Genomic DNA, 23,336 nt, shown 5'->3' with positions numbered 1-23,336 from the left:
TAAAACCACCCCACCAAATAAACACCAAACGAAACCATAACAAACCAGTCAATCCCATAATACAGCATGTTATTTCACAAGAACTATTGTTCTATTTGCATATCTGTTACTCAACTTTAACATCATGCAAACTGCCAGTTGGTTTAGTGGTGAACCGTTGCATACATGTATTCTGAAATTAACAGTACCATATCATATCAGTAGTCAAATTGAAAATTAATAGATTATTTAAAATACAAATATATTTGAGTGTAGCACAGAATTAAGTAACTCTCCGATGTACATAGTTCACACATGCAATAACTGTAACTAAGTGAAACTCATGAACCGATTTTTGGTTGCCTAAGATCTTAAAAGATTGTATTCTGTAAACATTTATCTTTCCTTACTACAATTCAGGGCCGTAGCTAGGATTTTTTTTTGTGGGGGTGGGGTGGGGTTATGGTTTCAACTGAGTAGTTAATAGTCTAAAACTCATTAAACGGTTAAGAAGAAAATTTTCTTTAAGTTTCTATAGGCCTAATGCTTTCCAGATTTTCCCCCTGCTAGCTATAGCCCTGCAATTAAAAGGAAAGTTACTTTTTAAAAATGTATTTTTAAAAGAAAATAAAAACAGACTTTTATTTCGTGTTAGCCTAATTGACCTCATCCCATTTCTTTATATTTCTTTAGCTTTTTTTTAATAGTGTTTGTCAGTTGGATATCTGGGAATGGCTGATAGATTGACCTCTGATAGCAGAAGGTTCGTCAAAACAACATTCCAGTAATCAGCACAGGGAACATTTGCTAATTTGACGCAGGTTGATTACTAGTTTTTGGCACAAGGCATTTTGTAGATGGTTTTTCTCAAGAAAATCAGTCCCTTGGAGTTTGTTTATGCTTATTTTTGTAGGGGGGGGGGGGGGGGGGGGGCCTCCTCCAGAAAGAAAATAGGTTAAAGGTAGACTAAACTCCAACAAGAGCCTTATGTGTTGGAAAGATGCATACCCGCACCACCAACACATACTGACACTTAAACAAATGAAAAACGTGTAATTTTAGAATTAATAAAAAACCCATGATTATTCCTGCTAACTGGGGGCAGCCATTTTGTTTCGTTTTTGTGACAACCGGTGGTATAGCTTGGGGCAAAGTGACGTCAGCTCAGGTCCAACTTCTCTATTATGCACAGTGACAGTGTAAACAAATGCTCTAATTTACGACAAGGCGCTTCGCTTTCATCAACCTGACTTGTAAAACAACATAAATGACTTGATAGTATAATAAACTATTTAACTAAATATATTTCAATTTGCATCAATATAACGAAATGGAGTTACAGTATTTTTTTCTTTTAAAAAATCCAAAGAAAAAATGCATATTATTAGGCCTATTGGTAGGATATGTTTGAGCAAAAACGACCACTCACGATACCCAAGTGATAATTTTTTTTTCTCTGGGACTCCGTAATTGGTCAGTTTTGTGATATAGATGGGAAAGTCTACTTAATCAAGGGTTTTACAGAATTACTTACAGTAATAAAGCTGGTAAAGTCCATTACGATTTGAGGTTATCACTCAATACCCTGTGATCTTAATAAAAGAGGCACGTCTTTTTAGTGTATCTAGGGACCGTCTAAATATACACCTGCCAATCAAGAGCCACAGGTACAAGCCACAGAAAGAAAAGACCAATTAAACAAAACACTCCGACTATTATTTATGTACGTGGGTTAATTTATATACAAAATATAATACAGTTATTTCAACACTTTGACAATGGTGGTTTATTTTGTATTGAAAAATAAACCACATTGTGTTACTGGGATAGATATTATTACAAAACACAGCAATGCATCCGCAAAAATCAGGTATGTTTTGTTTCTTCAGTTCGAAGACTAATTCCTGACGTGACATGTTAGGTATTACGTAACCACCAGCTCGCCAGAGGGCGTATTCACTGGGATGGTACAAAATGGCTGCGCCCGTTATATATAATAGCCATCACATTTAACCGTTTTATTAATTAACTATACGATTATACTTGTTGATATTAAGCAATAATGTGCATTATGTATCGTTGAATTATGCACACCAGTCCAAAAGCCTTGCTTTAGCATTCCTTTAAGTTTAAGGTTAGTTTAAAAAAAAAAAAACCTCATACAGTAATGATAAGAGTAATTAATTTTGTTAAATGGTTAACTTAAAAAACCCACCTCAGGCAGAAACCCTGATTTGGAAATAATTTGATAATAATTCCAGTTCCACATGTTAAAAAAAAAAAAAAAAAAAATCTTAATAGCAAATAATAAAACGAAATGATGATAAAAGTATGGGCCACTGCTTGCCTCTCTGAGAGAGATATAAAAATCATACGATTTGCTATTTTCAACCCTCATTTACTTCTTTAAAAGATTTCATGGCCTGTGTTAATCTTTTAAAGGAAAACCCACCTGCCAAAATGTCTGCAGACCACTATTTAAAAGCAGTGTCCATCTTTTATGATCTGCTGTCAGTTAGAGGTGGCAGTGATTTATTGACAATACTTCAAGAGTTGGCTGACTTTATCTTGCCAACAGTCGCATCCTGTTTTCCTCATCAATGGGAGCCAGACACTGTAACGACATGTTCACATAGCTGATGGAAAATAAATAGCATTAAATAGATGTGATGGATATATATACATGTATGTGTGTGTGCCCTCCTGCCACGGAACCCTCCACTGGCGAAGTCAGAGGTCGGATTCGTGGTGGGCGTGCCTGAACCTTCATGGATATGGGCACGTTAAACGAGTTTCCATTCCATTCCATGTGTATGTGTGTGAAAATTGTTGTTGAAAAAAGAAGATTGGTCTGGATTTCTGCATTGCTGACTTGGGGTGGGGGATGTAGCTTTCTAGAGCTCTTGGCTGAGGTACGATGGGGTGTAGGAACAATTACCCTCAACCGACTTGGGTGTGTCCCAAACAGCACCCACAACTAATACATTGTACATAAAGTTTGTTTTGTTTTTAAATGACATCACTTGAGCACATGAATTAATCATTAACTACTGGATGTCAGACATTTAATAATTCTGATACCTATCCAACGTGCAACATTTTCCCATTGGAAGCTGTTTTTTTGTGTTTTTTTTTTAATACATCTTTCCACAGACAGGACAACATACATGGCCTTTGATACATCATTTGTGGAGCACTGGTTGGGATGTGAAAACCCAAATTGGTCAAGGAAGGAAGGAAATGTTTTATGTAATGATGCACTCATCACATTTTATTTACGGTTATAAGGCGTCAGACATATGATTAAGGACCACACAGATATTGAGAGAGAAAACCAACTGTCGCTACTTCTTGGGCTACTCTTTTCGATTAGCAGCAAGGGATCTTTTATATGCACCATCCCACAGACAGGAAAGTACATACCATGGCCTTTGTTACACCAGTTGTGGAGCATTGGCTGGAATGAGAAACTTGGTCAAGGAGGTTTGATCCAATATCTCAATCACCTCAGCCAAGCACTCGACTGACGGCTAAATCCCGCCTGGACAGGAGTACATCAAAGACTGTGATATATATACATGAACAGGTACTCTCCTGTCGACGGGAACATGCATATAAAAGATCCCTTGCTGCTCTTTGGTAAAAGTTGCCTTTGTGCATTAGCCTACGAGTGGCTTACTTGTATGTGGTGATAGGCTATATAGTCATTTTTGGGTATGACGCTATGGAATTGAATGCAATTACAGTCAACAGGGGATATGGTGGGCCTCCCCAAGAAAGAAAATGGGTTAAGTTTAAGCTTTGGTTTAAGAAAATCATATAGTAATAAGAGTAATTAATTTTGTCAAAACGTTAAACTTAAAAAAAAAAAAATCTGCAAAAATATTTGGGTATGGCACCATACCCGTTTTACCTTCTGGCAGAAATCCTGGAGATGTAATTAAGCATTTCTTTCCTTTGTTTTATTTGCATAAACTACTAACGGATAGAGGAAACTAGATGTCACATTGTCTTATTGGCATAAACTACTAATGGATAGAGGAAACTGGATGTCGCATTGTCTTATTGGCATAAACTACTAATGGATAGAGGAAACTGGATGTCACGTTGTTTTATTGGCATAAACTACTAATGGATAGAGGAAACTGGATAGAGGAAACTGGATGTCACATTGTCTTATTGGCATAAACTACTAATGGATAGAGGAAACTGGATGTCACATTGTTTTATTGGCATAAACTACTAATGGATAGAGGAAACTGGATGTCACATTGTTTTATTGGCATAAACTACTAATGGATAGAGGAAATGTCACATTGTCTTATTGGCATAAACTACTAATGGATAGAGGGAGCTGGATGTCGCATTGTCTTATTGGCATAAACTACTAATGGATAGAGGAAACTGGATGTCACATTGTCTTATTGGCATAAACTACTAATGGATAGAGGAAACTGGATAGAGGAAACTGGATGTCACATTGTCTTATTGGCATAAACTACTAATGGATAGAGGAAACTGGATGTCACATTGTCTTATTGGCATGAACTACTAATGGATAGAGGAAACTGGATGTCACATTGTCTTATTGGCATGAACTACTAATGGATAGAGGAAACTGGATGTCACATTGTCTTATTGGCATAAACTACTAATGGATAGAGGAAATATCACATTGTCTTATTGGCATAAACTACTAATGGATAGAGGAAACTGGATGTCACATTGTTTTATTGGCATAAACTACTAATGGATAGAGAAAACTGGATATTACATTGTCTTATTGGCATAAACTACTAATGGATAGAGGAAATGTCACATTGTCTTATTGGCATAAACTACTAATGGATAGAGGAAACTGGATGTCACATTGTCTTATTGGCATAAACTACTAATGGATAGAGGAAACTGGATGTCACATTGTTTTATTTGCATAAACTACTAATGGATAGAGGAAACTGGATGTCACATTGTTTTATTTGCATAAACTACTAACAGATAGAGGAAACCAGATGTCGCATTGTCTTATTGGCATAAACTACTAATGTATAGAGGAAACTGTATGTCACATTGTTTTATTGGCATAAACTACTAATGGATAGAGGAAACTGGATAGAGGAAACTGGATGTCACATTGTCTTATTGGCATAAACTACTAATGGATAGAGGAAACTGGATGTCACATTGTTTTATTGGCATAAACTACTAATGGATAGAGGAAATGTCACATTCTCTTATTGGCATAAACTACTAATGGATAGAGGAAACTGGATGTCGCATTGTCTTATTGGCATAAACTACTGATGGATAGAGGAAACTGGATGTCACATTGTCTTATTTGCATAAACTTCTAATGGATAGAGGAAACTGGATGTCGCATTGTCTTATTGGCATAAACTACTAATGGATAGAGGAAACTAGATGTCGCATTGTCTTATTGGCATAAACTACTAATGGATAGAGGAAATGTCACATTCTCTTATTGGCATAAACTACTAATGGATAGAGGAAACTGGATGTCGCATTGTCTTATTGGCATAAACTACTGATGGATAGAGGAAACTGGATGTCACATTGTCTTATTTGCATAAACTTCTAATGGATAGAGGAAACTGGATGTCGCATTGTCTTATTGGCATAAACTACTGATGGATAGAGGAAACTGGATGTCACATTGTCTTATTTGCATAAACTTCTAATGGATAGAGGAAACTGGATGTCACATTGTCTTATTTGCATAAACTTCTAATGGATAGAGGAAACTGGATGTCGCATTGTCTTATTGGCATAAACTACTAATGGATAGAGGAAACTGGATGTCACGTTGTTTTATTGGCATAAACTACTAATGGATAGAGGAAACTGGATAGAGGAAACTGGATGTCACATTGTCTTATTGGCATAAACTACTAATGGATAGAGGAAACTGGATGTCACATTGTTTTATTGGCATAAACTACTAATGGATAGAGGAAACTGGATGTCACATTGTTTTATTGGCATAAACTACTAATGGATAGAGGAAATGTCACATTGTCTTATTGGCATAAACTACTAATGGATAGAGGGAGCTGGATGTCGCATTGTCTTATTGGCATAAACTACTAATGGATAGAGGAAACTGGATGTCACATTGTCTTATTGGCATAAACTACTAATGGATAGAGGAAACTGGATAGAGGAAACTGGATGTCACATTGTCTTATTGGCATAAACTACTAATGGATAGAGGAAACTGGATGTCACATTGTCTTATTGGCATGAACTACTAATGGATAGAGGAAACTGGATGTCACATTGTCTTATTGGCATGAACTACTAATGGATAGAGGAAACTGGATGTCACATTGTCTTATTGGCATAAACTACTAATGGATAGAGGAAATATCACATTGTCTTATTGGCATAAACTACTAATGGATAGAGGAAACTGGATGTCACATTGTTTTATTGGCATAAACTACTAATGGATAGAGAAAACTGGATATTACATTGTCTTATTGGCATAAACTACTAATGGATAGAGGAAATGTCACATTGTCTTATTGGCATAAACTACTAATGGATAGAGGAAACTGGATGTCACATTGTCTTATTGGCATAAACTACTAATGGATAGAGGAAACTGGATGTCACATTGTTTTATTTGCATAAACTACTAATGGATAGAGGAAACTGGATGTCACATTGTTTTATTTGCATAAACTACTAACAGATAGAGGAAACCAGATGTCGCATTGTCTTATTGGCATAAACTACTAATGTATAGAGGAAACTGTATGTCACATTGTTTTATTGGCATAAACTACTAATGGATAGAGGAAACTGGATAGAGGAAACTGGATGTCACATTGTCTTATTGGCATAAACTACTAATGGATAGAGGAAACTGGATGTCACATTGTTTTATTGGCATAAACTACTAATGGATAGAGGAAATGTCACATTCTCTTATTGGCATAAACTACTAATGGATAGAGGAAACTGGATGTCGCATTGTCTTATTGGCATAAACTACTGATGGATAGAGGAAACTGGATGTCACATTGTCTTATTTGCATAAACTTCTAATGGATAGAGGAAACTGGATGTCGCATTGTCTTATTGGCATAAACTACTAATGGATAGAGGAAACTAGATGTCGCATTGTCTTATTGGCATAAACTACTAATGGATAGAGGAAATGTCACATTCTCTTATTGGCATAAACTACTAATGGATAGAGGAAACTGGATGTCGCATTGTCTTATTGGCATAAACTACTGATGGATAGAGGAAACTGGATGTCACATTGTCTTATTTGCATAAACTTCTAATGGATAGAGGAAACTGGATGTCGCATTGTCTTATTGGCATAAACTACTGATGGATAGAGGAAACTGGATGTCACATTGTCTTATTTGCATAAACTTCTAATGGATAGAGGAAACTGGATGTCACATTGTCTTATTTGCATAAACTTCTAATGGATAGAGGAAACTGGATGTCACATTGTCTTATTTGCATAAACTTCTAATGGATAGAGGAAACTGGATGTCACATTGTCTTATTTGCATAAACTTCTAATGGATAGAGGAAACTGGATGTCACATTGTCTTATTTGCATAAACTTCTAATGGATAGAGGAAACTGGATAGAGGAAACTGGATGTCACAGTAATTGTACTTGACCACAGGTTGCCTAAATTCCAGTTTTGGACGTGAACGCCCATCACAGTTATTTCCATATTTGTGCATCCTTCTTCTGAGAGCTGCGTAATGTGCAATTTAGACGTAATTCCCCACTGCTGTATCGCGGAATTGATTTATGGAAATGTCAGATTTGTTATATTGCTGTGGGTTGTAATGAATGTTGATTAAGAATGTTAGTGTGACATGGTGCGTGTTAAGACTACATTTGGTGCTGCCTGTGTACAAGTTGAGATTCTGTGTATGTTTTACATGAGGATTGGGAATGTGTGTGTGTGTGTGTGTGTAATCTATGTGTGTAGTTTGTGAGTGTGTGTAATCTGTGTGTGTAGTTTGTATGTGTGTGTGTGTATAGTGTGTGTGTGTAGTGTAGTATGTGTGTGTACGCATGCATGTGTGGTGTTTGAGTGTGTGTGTGTGCGCATGTGATTTTCAGTGTGTGTGCTGTGTGTATGTCCTCCATCAGATATTTTCTTGTCAAAATCTTGATTAGCGATATTTTTAGTCAGTTGAAAATTGATTAGCAATACTGCTTAATGTTTTAAAATAGTGTAGCGATCTCTGAAACTTGCATAGCAAATCACGACATGATGCTGACCACAATTTTCCTTGTCCTCCACTTTCCCAAGCCCCTTCTTGTGATCTGTTTTTCCCCATCACCTCTTGCAATTTCTCTCTTTCCACTATCCCCTCCTAAATGTCAAGTAGATTTACCACATATTTAACACCAAATAGAAGTAGTTACTCGAGTATGTGTGTCGCTGTGTGTCGTTCCTCCCCCCAACTTGTAGATCCCTGTTGATGGCTCCATTGGGCTATTTCTCGTTCCAGCCAGTGCTCCACAACTGATGTAACAAAGGCCGTGGTATGTATTATCCTGTTTGTGGGATGGTGCATATAAGAGATCCCTTGCTGCTAATCAAAAAGAGTAGCCCATGAAGTGGCGACAGCAGGTTTCCTCTCTCTATACAGTGTTTCTGCCAGAAAGAAATGTTTGGGTATGGCACTATGGAATTGAATGCAACCACAGTCAACGGGGGTATGGGAGGCCTCCCCAAAAGAGAAAATTGGTTAAGTTTAAGGTTAGGATTAAGAAAATAATACATTAATGATAAGAGTAATTAATTTTGTCAAAAGGTTAACTTTTTTTTTTTAAATCTGCCAAAAAATCTGGGTATGGCAATGTGTTGAGTATGTTGTTAAATAAAACATTTTCTTCCTTCTTCCCCCCCCCCCCCCCCCATCTGTTTTCCTCCCTCATCTCTTGCAATTTCTCTTGCTGTGTTCCGCCACCACTCCCTCCTTCATGTGAAGATAACCATATACATACCAGTATATTAAACACCAAGTAGCCGAAGATTATACTATGTGTTCTGATGTCATTACAAATAGTCCTTTCCTCACTTTGCTCTCTTGCTCACTAGATCTCTGTCTCTCTCATCTTATCATAATCTCGATGTGTTCCGCCACCACTCCCTCCTTCATGTGAAGATAAGCATATACATACCAGTATATTAAACACCAAGTAGCTGATGAAGATTATACTATGTGTTCTGATGTCATTACAAATAGTCCTTTCCTCACTTTGCTCTCTTGCTCACTAGATCTCTGTCTCTCTCATCTTATTATAATCTGGATGTGTTCCGCCACCACTCCCTCCTTCATGTGAAGATAAGCATATACATACCAGTATATTAAACACCAAGTAGCCGAAGATTATACTATGTGTTCTGATGTCATTACAAATAGTCCTTTCCTCACTTTGCTCTCTTGCTCACTAGATCTCTGTCTCTCTCATCTTATCATAATCTGGATGTGTTCCGCCACCACTCCCTCCTTCATGTGAAGATTAGCATATACATACCAGTATATTAAACACCAAGTAGCCGAAGATTATACTATGTGTTCTGATGTCATTACAAATAGTCCTTTCCTCACTTTGCTCTCTTGCTCACTAGATCTCTGTCTCTCTCATCTTATCATAATCTCGATGTGTTCACCACTCCCTCCTTCATGTGAAGATAACCATATACATACCAGTATATTAAACACCAAGTAGCCGAAGATTATACTATGTGTTCTGATGTCATTACAAATAGTCCTTTCCTCACTTTGCTCTCTTGCTCACTAGATCTCTGTCTCTCTCATCTTATCATAATCTGGATGTGTTCCGCCACCACTCCCTCCTTCATGTGAAGATTAGCATATACATACCAGTATATTAAACACCAAGTAGCTGAAGATTATACTATGTGTTCTGATGTCATTACAAATAGTCCTTTCCTCACTTTGCTCTCTTGCTCACTAGATCTCTGTCTCTCTCATCTTATCATAATCTGGATGTGTTCCGCCACCACTCCCTCCTTCATGTGAAGATTAGCATATACATACCAGTATATTAAACACCAAGTAGCTGAAGATTATACTATGTGTTCTGATGTCATTACAAATAGTCCTTTCCTCACTTTGCTCTCTTGCTCACTAGATCTCTGTCTCTCTCATCTTATCATAATCTGGATGTGTTCCGCCACCACTCCCTCCTTCATGTGAAGATAACCATATACATACCAGTATATTAAACACCAAGTAGCCGAAGATTATACTATGTGTTCTGATGTCATTACAAATAGTCCTTTCCTCACTTTGCTCTCTTGCTCACTAGATCTCTGTCTCTCTCATCTTATTATAATCTGGATGTGTTCCGCCACCACTCCCTCATTCATGTGAAGATAACCATATACATACCAGTATATTAAACACCAAGTAGCTGAAGATTATACTATGTGTTCTGATGTCATTACAAATAGTCCTTTCCTCACTTTGCTCTCTTGCTCACTAGATCTCTGTCTCTCTCATCTTATCATAATCTGGATGTGTTCCGCCACCACTCCCTCCTTCATGTGAAGATTAGCATATACATACCAGTATATTAAACACCAAGTAGCTGAAGATTATACTATGTGTTCTGATGTCATTACAAATAGTCCTTTCCTCACTTTGCTCTCTTGCTCACTAGATCTCTGTCTCTCTCATCTTATCATAATCTGGATGTGTTCCGCCACCACTCCCTCCTTCATGTGAAGATAACCATATACATACCAGTATATTAAACACCAAGTAGCCGAAGATTATACTATGTGTTCTGATGTCATTACAAATAGTCCTTTCCTCACTTTGCTCTCTTGCTCACTAGATCTCTGTCTCTCTCATCTTATCATAATCTGGATGTGTTCCGCCACCACTCCCTCATTCATGTGAAGATAACCATATACATACCAGTATATTAAACACCAAGTAGCTGAAGATTATACTATGTGTTCTGATGTCATTACAAATAGTCCTTTCCTCACTTTGCTCTCTTGCTCACTAGATCTCTGTCTCTCTCATCTTATTATAATCTCGATGTGTTCCGCCACTCCCTCATTCCTTATTATAATCTGGATGTGTTCCGCCACCACTCCCTCATTCATGTGAAGATAACCATATACATACCAGTATATTAAACACCAAGTAGCCGAAGATTATACTATGTGTTCTGATGTCATTACAAATAGTCCTTTCCTCACTTTGCTCTCTTGCTCACTAGATCTCTGTCTCTCTCATCTTATCATAATCTGGATGTGTTCCGCCACCACTCCCTCCTTCATGTGAAGATAAGCATATACATACCAGTATATTAAACACCAAGTAGCCGAAGATTATACTATGTGTTCTGATGTCATTACAAATAGTCCTTTCCTCACTTTGCTCTCTTGCTCACTAGATCTCTGTCTCTCTCATCTTATCATAATCTGGATGTGTTCCGCCACCACTCCCTCATTCATGTGAAGATAACCATATACATACCAGTATATTAAACACCAAGTAGCTGAAGATTATACTATGTGTTCTGATGTCATTACAAATAGTCCTTTCCTCACTTTGCTCTCTTGCTCACTAGATCTCTGTCTCTCTCATCTTATCATAATATCGATGTGTTCCGCCACCACTCCCTCATTCATGTGAAGATAACCATATACATACCAGTATATTAAACACCAAGTAGCCGAAGATTATACTATGTGTTCTGATGTCATTACAAATAGTCCTTTCCTCACTTTGCTCTCTTGCTCACTAGATCTCTGTCTCTCTCATCTTATCATAATCTGGATGTGTTCCGCCACCACTCCCTCCTTCATGTGAAGATAAGCATATACATACCAGTATATTAAACACCAAGTAGCCGAAGATTATACTATGTGTTCTGATGTCATTACAAATAGTCCTTTCCTCACTTTGCTCTCTTGCTCACTAGATCTCTGTCTCTCTCATCCTATCATAATCTGGATGTTCACTGGCCCATAAAAGTGAATAATTTGCAACTACCCTCAGCCAAACAAAAATCCCTTACAACGGCTAAAACAGAAAATGGCAGTTTAAGTGCCAGACATTGCAAATTCTGTAGTACCAAACACCTTCCTTGTACACTTCCAACCCTGGGCGATCCTGCCTTCTCCCTCCCCCAACCCTTTCCTGTCTTGGCCAGAATAGCTAGGAAGTAGTTGGAACTTGCACCCAAGACAGGCATGCACTATGACAGGTTGCTCTGAATGTACATGCTAAACCACTTGAACTTGAACTTGAAGTACCCTCAGTTCAAAGTAATGTAACCGTAACAACCACCATGCATGGAAGAAAAGTAATCGTCTTGTAAAAAATACCTCAGATTGACACTTCATCAAAACTAACATCACTCAGTACATGTCTAGAACTGTACCCCCTCCCTCCCCCCCATCACTCACTACATGTCTAGAACTGTACCCCCTCCCTCCCCCCCATCACTCACTACATGTCTAGAACTGTACCCCCCCCCCCCCCCCCCCCCCCACACACCACCACCTTTCAGTTGAGAATTTCTGCAATACATCCCTCACTTTCAGTATTAATAAATAATACTTCAGATGAGTGAAAATAGCCAAGCTTGGATGATAAATCAGCCAAATAGTTTGCTCATGATTCATGATTGACAAGCCTACCTGTTTTTTTCCTCACAAAAATTAAAAAGAGGTTGGAAGGAGAAATGTTTTTTTGGAGGTGTGCCATAACAGTTGCTTGAACCTCTCAGCTTGAAGTGGAGCACTCGGATTCAGATGGCAGTGTGGTGGGATGTAAATTAGCTGTTGTCATGTTCGGCATGTTTCATAAGTGTCTGCTCTTCAGTTAATAACGACACACACACACATATATATATAACACTATACTTCCACCAGTTAACTTGATGTATCGCTTTCAAAAACACACTTGCTATGATCTTTTTGTATCCTGCTATGAATTTGGATTACATGATTTTAATAAAAAGACAAATATGTTAATAAAAATCTTTTGCTACAAGCAGTTAGCTAGTTAGTAGGCATGTAAACATATTTTATTGTTATTTTGTAATACATTAATTGAAGAATGAAGAAAAAAATAAGTAGATATTTTTTAATTTAGTTTTTGTTTTTAGAGTTGATGGATTGCAACAACTGTTGCTAGATTTTTCTTTTTTCTTTTGTTTCATTTGGTTGCTTTTTTTATTTTTTTGGTTGCTTTTTTTGTTTATGTTATTGTATATGCTATCTATAAGTTACATGTACAAGTATTCTTAGTATGTATAATCTGTTCAGAAGGGAAAACCTACTTGCATATTTTAAGGACTCTCCCTTAAAAAAATTAATATTCTCTTTCAGAGATACATGTAAACATGACAGAAAGTAGTTTAAATGTTTAAACATGAGAAAGACTCCTGTACCCAGGAAAAATATTGCAAAGAGAGAGAGAGAGAGTGAGTGTGTGTGTGTGTCTGTGTGTCTGTATGTATGTATGTATGTATATACTCCAGTTGTTGGAAAAAATACCACTACATGTTTTTTTTAAACCTTTCATACATGTACATTTATCTTCGTGAGAATGAGCAGTTAATATAGTAATTTTAGTTTAAAAAAACAAACAAACTAAAAACAACAATACACAAACATACAACAGGGAAACTAATATATTTTGGTTTTTAAGTTTAACACTGTACTGATTCCATGATTGCTTGTTTAAATTGTAGTGAGGTGGGGTGTTTTAATGTACATTTTAAAGTAAAGGAAATCCAGAATGTAGGAAGGAGATTGGGGTGGGATGCAGATATCCATGTATGAAGTAATATATTTCAATTTATGTTGTGTACATTTAGTTTACAGAATTAAAAAAACAAAAATATATATGTATATATTTATACACACACACACACACACACACACACACAGATATATATATTTATCATATAATATCTTACATTTTCAGTGCAATCAAAGTATGTGATATTTTTCAGATCACATACTTTAATAATTTGATAACTTTGCAAATTAGATGTAAATTAGTCGAGGTCTCGGCACTAGGTTTATTGACATTTAAGAAAACGTACTTGGGTGACACTCCATGATTGACGTATGCATGCATAGTCATCAAATAAAACCGTTTCAATGGCAATTTGACACTGAAAGCTGTCCAGCGTTCAGAAAACAAAAAATGTTAGGCATAACTTTATTTTGATGTAAGGACATCCAAAATGATGTCATTCGAGTTTGATGTCATTTCCATTCAAAAATACACTGCGCCACATATTCTTACGTCATTTGAATATCTAGTAATGGCGGACTGGAATTAAAGTTGCGTGTACAGTTTACAAAAACACGTATTAAGCTTGAGCTTATATAATAAAGAGATTATTACCCTCATGTATTTCGGTATCGTCAATATCATATATTAGGAATAAAAATAATGTATTATGCTCGCCAGAGGATCGCCTAATACAATTTTTATTCCTAATATATGATATTGATGATACCGAAAAACACTGGTAATAACCTCTATTTATCCTATAACTTACCCATCATATCCATGTCATAAACTCATGTGATAATTTACTTTATTAACCCGGTTAATAATGGTATGCAAATTTGCAAGGTCTCTAGGTAATGTGGATGGGTTATTTGCTTACTAGCCATCAAGACCCGTGTACTTGAGCATAACGTTTTTAAAGATTTAAACTAATCTGTGCTAATATTGATGATGTCATATCATCGATGATGGCGACTTGAGTACTGTGATTTACTAAAAAAATAATTAAATTGTTACTAGTATTTTAGAAGTGTTATAAGATAAATAGAATTCGCTACTCGTGTTTTATAATATGTAAAACATCAACCTCGTCTAGTTAATCGGTATTTGTCTAGGCAGAGCCTCAACAAATACCAATTACCATAGACTCGGTTGATATTTTCCATATTAAAAAATACTCATGACGAATCCTCTATATATATATATTATATATATATATGTATGTATGTATGTATGTATGTATATGTTATCTTTATATATTTTTTTAGTTTCACTAGTATTTGATTGACTACAAATATATCATAACAGTAATAAATAAAAAACCCTCTTGTCTTATAAACCTAATGGTTGGAAAATTCCCTTCCTGTTAAATGTAATATTTTCTTTTCAAACTAGTGTCACTCGAAGTTGTGTTTAATGAGTAAAGAAAGGTAAACGCTCATACATGTTGTATTTCACAAGGTTAGCGTGACATTATTGTGTGGCCTTTTGAAACCAGTTTCAAGTTTCACAGCCTCATCCCTTTCATTCAGTTAGTTTATTTATTTGAAGTACAGGCTTAGTTTCGTTTACAGCATTTGGCAGTGTGTTGGAAATTATATATATGTACTAAAATATTTGATCTTTCTGATAGTTATTTTGCTGACAAATACAGTATTTAATTTTAAATATATCGTGAAGGTTCAGGCATGTCTTTCTTGGGCACGCCCTTCTGTTACTCTAAACTAAGTGCAACTATTAGACACCAAATAAAAATGTACTGAGAATATAAATGAATGTGTGAATATAACCGAATGTATAAATATAACCTAATGTATGAATATAACTTGCTGTGTGAATATAAAAGAATGTATGAATATAACCGAATGTGTGAATATAAACGAATGTGTGAATATAAACTAATGTGTGAATATAACTTACAGTGTGAATAAAAACGAATGTATGAATTTAACCTAATGTGTGAATATAAACGAATGTATGAATATAACCTAATGTATGAATATAAACGAATGTATGAATATAGCCTAATTGTGAATATAACCTAATGTTTGAATATAAACGAATGTTTGAATATAACCGAATGTGTGAATATAAACTAATGTGTGAATATAACTTACTGTGTGAATATAAACGAATGTGTGAATAGAACCTAATGTGTGAATAGAACCTAATGTCAGAATATAAACGAATGTATGAATATAACCTAATATATGAATATAAACGAATGTATGAATATAACCTAATGTGTGAATATAAATGAATGCGTGAATATAACCTAATGTGTGATTATAACCAAATGTGTAAATATAACCGAATGTGTGAATATAAACTAATGTGTGAATATAACTTACTGTGTGAATATAACCGAATGTGTTCAATATAACCTAATGTATGAATATAAACGAATGTATGAATATAACCTAATGTGTGAATATAAATGAATGTGTGAATATAACCTAATGTATGAATATAACCTAATGCATGAATATAACCTAATGCATGAATATAACCTAATGTGTGAATATAACCTAATGTATGAATATAACCTAATGTGTGAATATAACCTAAAGTGTGAATAGAAATGAATGTGTGAATATAACCTAATGTGTGAATATAAACAAATGTGTGAATATAACCTAATGTGTGAATATAAGCAAATGTGTGAATATAAAATAATGTGTGAATATAATCAAATGTGTGAATATAAACGAATGTATGAATATAACCTAATGTGTGAATATAACCTAATGTTTGAATATAAACAAATGCTTGAATATAACCTAATGTGTGAATATAAACTAATGTGTGAATATAACTTACTGTGTGAATATAACCTAATGTGTGAATATAACCTAATGTGTGAATATAAATGAATGTGAATATAAACGAATGTGTGAATATAACCTAATGTGTGAATATAAACTAATGTGTGAATATAACTTAATGTTTGAATATAACCTAATATGTGAATATAAACAGACAAGACAAATTCTCCCAGCCCGTGGAGATGTGTGACTGGACACACACACGCACGCACGCACGCACGCACGCACGCACGCACGCACGCACGCACGCACGCACGCACACACACACACACACACACACACACACACACACACACACACACACACACACACACACACACACACACACACACACACACACACACACACACACACACACACACCCCCCTGGTCGTGATGGCAGTATTTCGACCATTACTGAGCAGTCTAATAAACACACATCCATTTCCATATTTACAATAAAGCTAAATGATTATCATTGTATAAACATGTATATTTGATATTTCCATATTTACAATAAAGCTATTTAATGATTATCATTGTATAAACATGTATATTTGATATTTCCATATTTTCAATAAAGCTAAATGATTATCATTGTATAAACATGTATATTTGATATTTCCATATTTACAATAAAGCTAAATGATTATCATTGTATAAACATGTATATTTGATATTTCAATATTTACAATAAAGCTAAATGATTATCATTGTATAAACATGTATATTTGATATTTCAATATTTACAATAAAGCTAAATGATTATCATTGTATAAACATGTATATTTGATATTTCAATATTTACATCTATCTCTTAGCATCATTTGCAATTTAATTTCTGCTTTAGATATTTCTGTCCAGTCATTATACAGAGGGAAATTGGTCAGACACATTAGATATAACTATTATAAGTGGTATGAACAGGAAAAGGTCATTATGCCAGTTTATTACTTTGTTCATAAAGCTATTGTAGGTAGGTCTTGCAGTTTACAGTCCCATTTACTGACACAGTCTTGTAATCAAATTGGGCAATTACTTTGGCCTTCAAAATAACGCTACATTATGCTTCAAGGGATAATAATTATAATGCATTTCAGGGATTATGTCACAATTCACTATACAAGTGTTAGAGATTGCTACACAATTTTAATATGTTAAAATAGTAGTTGCTAATAAAAACAATCAATGATTAGAAAATATGTGTATCAAATTAGAAAACAAAATACATTGATGTGAAAGTTTGGGCTACACGTGACGTAGCCCAGTGGTAAAGTGCTTGCCTGATGCATGGTCGATCTAGGATCAGTCGACTCCAGTTGGTAGGCCCATTGGGCTATTTCTTATTCCAGTCAGTGCACCACGACTGGTATATCAAAGGCTGTGGTATGTACTATCCTGCTCATGGGATGGTGCATATAAAAGATCTCTAAGACTATGTGAAGCTTTAAACCTGTTACTTTGTTGTGAGGGTAACAGCTCTTGTGTATATTATAAGTGGGCACCATGCATGCACTGTATCACATAATTATTCCAACCATTCCAAAACTCCTGTAGCAAGGGTGGAGGAAGTTGAGTGTTGATTCCACCCCTGCTATGGGCAGAACTCTGCCCCATCCATCTGCAACAGGCCAAAAAATTGGTGTCTAAAGTTCATGTACATTCTCAAACATCGCTTGTAATTTTTCATTTTTTTTAAGGATTCCACCACTGACTGTAAATGATGTTATCTAGACACATGTATTTTCGGATTCCATACCATCATATTTATGCACCTGACCCCAAATCTGGGATTCATGGAAGAATGGAATCCCGCTGATTTCGCACCTGATTCTGTACATAAATTGCACTTTGACTCGCATCACTTGGTGTTTGTTATCAGGGAGACCAATAGTGGAGTATAACTCTCTACATTGGTGTATCAGCACTCTGAGATTCCTGTCTGGCTCATTGGCAACAATATGTACCATCTCCCACGGGAAGCAGAAACCATATCCCTCCCCTAGCAACAGCTGATTACTAGCTGTGGATATTAAGTAGCACACATCAAAGGAACTGATGCTTATGTCATAAATAGCAGTGTATAGTGGATTTATAAATATTAATTTATTTTGTATGATAATAAACAAGTGGAAATAACTTGGCTGGGTGCCATGTCCTGTACTTTCACCTTTGTAGCCTTTGCATCCATGGTATAAACCGGCCTTGTTGGTGTCGTGGTTAGGCCATCGGTCTACAGGCTGGTAGGTAATGGGTTCAGATCCCATTCGAGGCATGGGATTTTTAATCCAGATCTAGAGAACCTCTCTAAACTGGATACCTCTTAAAACCAAACTGTTTACTTGGTCCCGAAGGTGTCTGGTGTTCCACTGTATATATATATATGTTATTATGTTTCTGTTATTGATGTTCCAGTGATCGATTAGAATCGAACATTAATCTGTTTGACTACCGATGTGATGAAAAATCCATCGATTCTAATTCTGCATTTAAACTCTGAGAAGCAAGGTGCAATTTGTGATGATAGTAAGCTATGTTGCATCATGGAACGGACTGGTGATCAGGGAAAGGGTATGGTCACAATAGTAGAAATTTATCACGATAGTATTAATAGTGCTATGGTAATTTTGTTGAACAAAAACCAGGACGACTAGATTAATGGTTACTTTTTCAAACAGACGGACAGAGAGACAGAGACAGAAAGTGAGTCACAGAGACAGAGTGAGTAAGTGAGTGAGTGATGGAGACATAGTGAGTGGGGAGCCCATAAAACTCCATCTCATTGGGAGACAGTACTTACTGGTATGTGAACTTGGTACCTACCAGCCACTACAACTCCATGGTCAGTTCCTCTATCACTGAGATACATCCCATTCTAGGGTTACAAGTTACAACAAATCTTTTCGCACACAATTTAACTGACGAAACAAGACGAACTGTAAATTACTAATAACCAGTACCAGGATTTGAACCCAATACCTACCAGACTCAAGTCTTAACCACTACACCATCGAGGCCAGCTACTCTGGCAATAAGCTACATTGAACATCCCATCCTATAACAGATGTTTTCAAATTTGATTTAGCTGACAAAACACCAGACTCTTCAACTGTAATGACTAGTACTAGGATTTGAACCCAGTACCTACCAAACTCGAGTCTTAACAAGTACACCACTTATCCTGAATACTCTGCCATTGTGCTACATTCAATTCCAGCTATAATGGAACTTTTCAAATTGGATTTAACTGACAAAACACCAGACTCAACTGTAATGACCAGTACTAGGATTTGAACCCAGTACCTACCAGACTAGTCGTAACCACTACACCATTAAAGAGCTACACTGAATATCCCATCCTAGCAATAACAGATCTTTTCAAATTCGATTTAACTGACAAAACACCACACTCTTCAAGTGTGGGGAGTGAGTCAGTTTTAAACCATGAATCATGACCCACGGTTTTCTGCTCTACCATTGTCTTTCGTGCCCATCACAGTTTGACGGTTACTGATACGGCTGTCGCAAACCGAAGTCTTGAAGTCTGAGGACAAAATTTTAGTGTGATTACAGATTACATGACTAATGGATCTGGAAATATGATTCATTGGGCATATTTTTCTGTTTTACACTGTACATAGGGTTTTCATTCTTGCAAATGTCATGTTGAAGATGAGATAAAAGTTTATTGCATATTATTATTAACATTCCACATAAGGAACCAGATGCAAAACATACTGTTTAAATGTACAAACAAAATGGATGTAACAAAGTACATGTAAATAGTAATTGGTTAATGTGGGGTGTTTTTTTTTTGGGGGGGGAGGTGGGGGGGGGGGTAATAAGAGAGAAGTAGAAATTGAGTAACGAATCACAATGCGATACCAAACAAAATGTTCCTTGGTGAATGTCAGTCTTTGTAAATAATATGGGATGGGACGTAGCTCAGTGGTACAACACTTGCTCAATGTGCGGTCGGTCTGGGATCAATCCCCGTCGGTGGGCCCATTCGGTTATTTCTCGTCACAGCCAGTGCACCACGACTGGTATAACAAAGGCTGTGGTATATGCTATCCTGTCTGTGGGATGGTGCATATAAAAGATCCCTTGCTGCTAATCGGAAAGAGTAGCCCATGAAGTGGCGACAGCGGGTTTCCTCTCTCAATATCTGTGTGGTCCTTAACCATAAGTCTGACGCCATATAACCGTAATTAAAATGTGTTGAGTGCGTCATTAAATAAAACATTTCTTTCTTCCTTTGTAAATAATATATACATTTTAACAACTATTAAATTTTTGTTACAGATTTATCAAAGAATAGAGTGAACTTAGTCCCACCAGAAGAATGCGAATACCAGTCAGTGTAAAATAATATATACATTTTAACATAATATTTTATATTACAGATTTATCAAAAAATAGAATGAACAGATTCCTCACAGAAGTATGCGACTACCACAGTGCCAGTCTACAATATGTAAAATAATATGTAGATTTTAACACATAATATTTTTTGTTACAGATTTATCAAATAATAGACTCTATGAAGTGACAGTCCCACCAGAAATTTGTGACTACCAGTCTTGTGTAAAATGATAACGATTTTAACTCGTAATGTTTTTTGTTACAGATTGATCAAAGAATAGACTGTACAAAGTGAAAGTCCTACCAAAAGTATGCGAATACCAGTCTATGTAAAATGATGAAGATTTTAACTCTTAATGTTTTCTGTTGCAGATTTATCAAAGAATAGACTCAACGAAGTCCCACCAGAAGTATGCGAATACCAGTCTATGGAAAAACTCAACTGCTACCACAATGTGATAAAATACATACCCGAAGCTATAGTGCAGCTTCAAGCCTTAACACACTTAAATTTAAGGTAAGACACTAAAAAATGAAAAAGCAACCACTTCTTATTAGAAGGCACTATTTTATTCTTTTGAGTGAATTGAAAAAATAAAATGTTACAATACGTGCATTATGTAAGCCAGTTTCAAGTCTTGATTCATTTAAATTCAGTCAAAACCAATGCTGTATTCAGCCTGGGTCAAGGAGTTTTGTTGTCACTTTTTAAATTAAAACAAAAACTCGTTGACCTGAAAATTATAAATATTCTCACATAATCATTTATAGCTATACATGTATTCAATTCATTTTATATCATTATTTTTGTGACTTGTTGATTTTCCTAGCTGTACTCCTAGAAGAATTTTAATCACCTTTTCTATCATTTTAAATAGAGCTTAACAATATTACAACACGCAAAAGCCTACATATTATCTGAAATTAGTATGCCATTATTTTTTAATACTCGTAAAAAGTACTACCCGCCTAAAAAACCATAGGGCATTGATAGTGTTTGAAATAAGCACTTATCTGTTTGTCCTGACAAGTGATAATCTGCTGGGACAAGCAAAATGAACCTTAGTGGTTGTCCAGTGGACAAATAAAAAATTATAATGCTGTTTCATTTTGAACTACCAAAAACATTGTCCTTGCTCTTGAATAAAACTAACAATTTATTTGGACAAGTAAAAATCTTGATGGACAAGTAGATTTGTAGATGTACTTGTCCGGTTGACTAGTGAAACATTCTGCTTGTTTCTATCACTGATTGAATGGGGTCAGATGTCGGGCACCAATTAAATATTTATAGAACTTTGTCATTCAATTTGTATAATATACGTACACAAATTTATATCAGTATATTGAGAATAATGATATGAATGAAAGAAAGAAAGAAAAGTTTTATTTAACAACGCACTCAACACATTTTATTTACGGTTATATGGCGTCAGACATATGGTTATGGTTGAGAGGAAACCCGCTGTCGCCACTTCATGGGCTACTCTTTCCGATTAGCAGCAACGGATTTTTTATTTGCACTTCCCACAGGCAGGATAGCACAAACCATGGCCTTTGTTGAACCAGTTATGGATCACTAGTCGGTACAAGTGGTTTACACCTACCCATTGAGCCTTGCGGAGCACTCACTCAGGATTTGGAATCGGTATCTGGATTAAAAATCCCATGCCTTGACTGGGATCCGAACCCAGTACCTACCAGCCTGTTAACCGATGGCCTAACCACGACGCCACCTAGGCCGGTTGATATGAATGAATAACACAGTGTACATCAGTGTGTCTGTGAAGGAATTTTATAGTCGTATTAAGGAAAATATAAATGAATCCATACATATAGATTACCAGGCTAAGTTATCTTAGTGCTATGATATCGTAAAACCATTGTAGGTGTCATAGCCTTCGATGGTTTTATGATATCGTAGTGCAAAAATAGCTGAGAAAACATGGGCCCAGGGCCTGTGCTTATAAAACTTTTAAGAGTCCAGACACAATCTCAAATAACATCACAAGCAGACAATTTGTATGGCGTCGTCATGACATTAGTGTCGCAGACTGAGTCTTGAGTCTAGACTTCAAAAGTTTTATAAGCAGGGGCCTAATTCACTAAACTCACGCAACTTTGTGATGTCGCAGTGCAATGTTAAAAGTCTTGCAAAGAGGATGCTTTGTTGTCTAGCAGAGACTAAAGAACTTTGTGAATTAGGCTCCTGATCCATATTTGTGGTACGGTGTACAAGAGTTGTCAGTTACCATGCTTAATAGCATATTTTGTGGTAAGGTGTACAAGAGTTGTCAGTTACCATGCTTAATAGCATATTTTGTGGTACGGTGTACAAGGGTTGTCAGTTACCATGCTTAATAGCATATTTTGT

At 36.0% G+C, this 23,336-nt stretch overlaps 1 protein-coding gene across 10 annotated transcripts in view; it reads left to right on the top strand.

Annotated features, from left to right (window-relative positions):
- The window catches only part of LOC121369111 (leucine-rich repeat and calponin homology domain-containing protein 2-like), a 139,321-nt gene that overhangs the window by 40,009 nt on the left and 75,976 nt on the right, over window positions 1-23,336 (top strand). For all 10 annotated transcript variants that reach the window (XM_041493991.1, XM_041494033.1, XM_041494042.1 and 7 more), the window contains exon 2: window positions 21,335-21,479. In XM_041493991.1, the coding sequence (XP_041349925.1) occupies window positions 21,335-21,479 (145 nt within the window). The remainder of the gene's footprint in view (window positions 1-21,334; window positions 21,480-23,336) is intronic.

This window comes from Gigantopelta aegis, chromosome 1 (assembly GCF_016097555.1).
Source record: "Gigantopelta aegis isolate Gae_Host chromosome 1, Gae_host_genome, whole genome shotgun sequence".
Lineage (NCBI taxonomy): Eukaryota > Metazoa > Mollusca > Gastropoda > Neomphalida > Peltospiridae > Gigantopelta > Gigantopelta aegis.
This window is presented reverse-complemented; position numbering and strand designations above follow the sequence as displayed.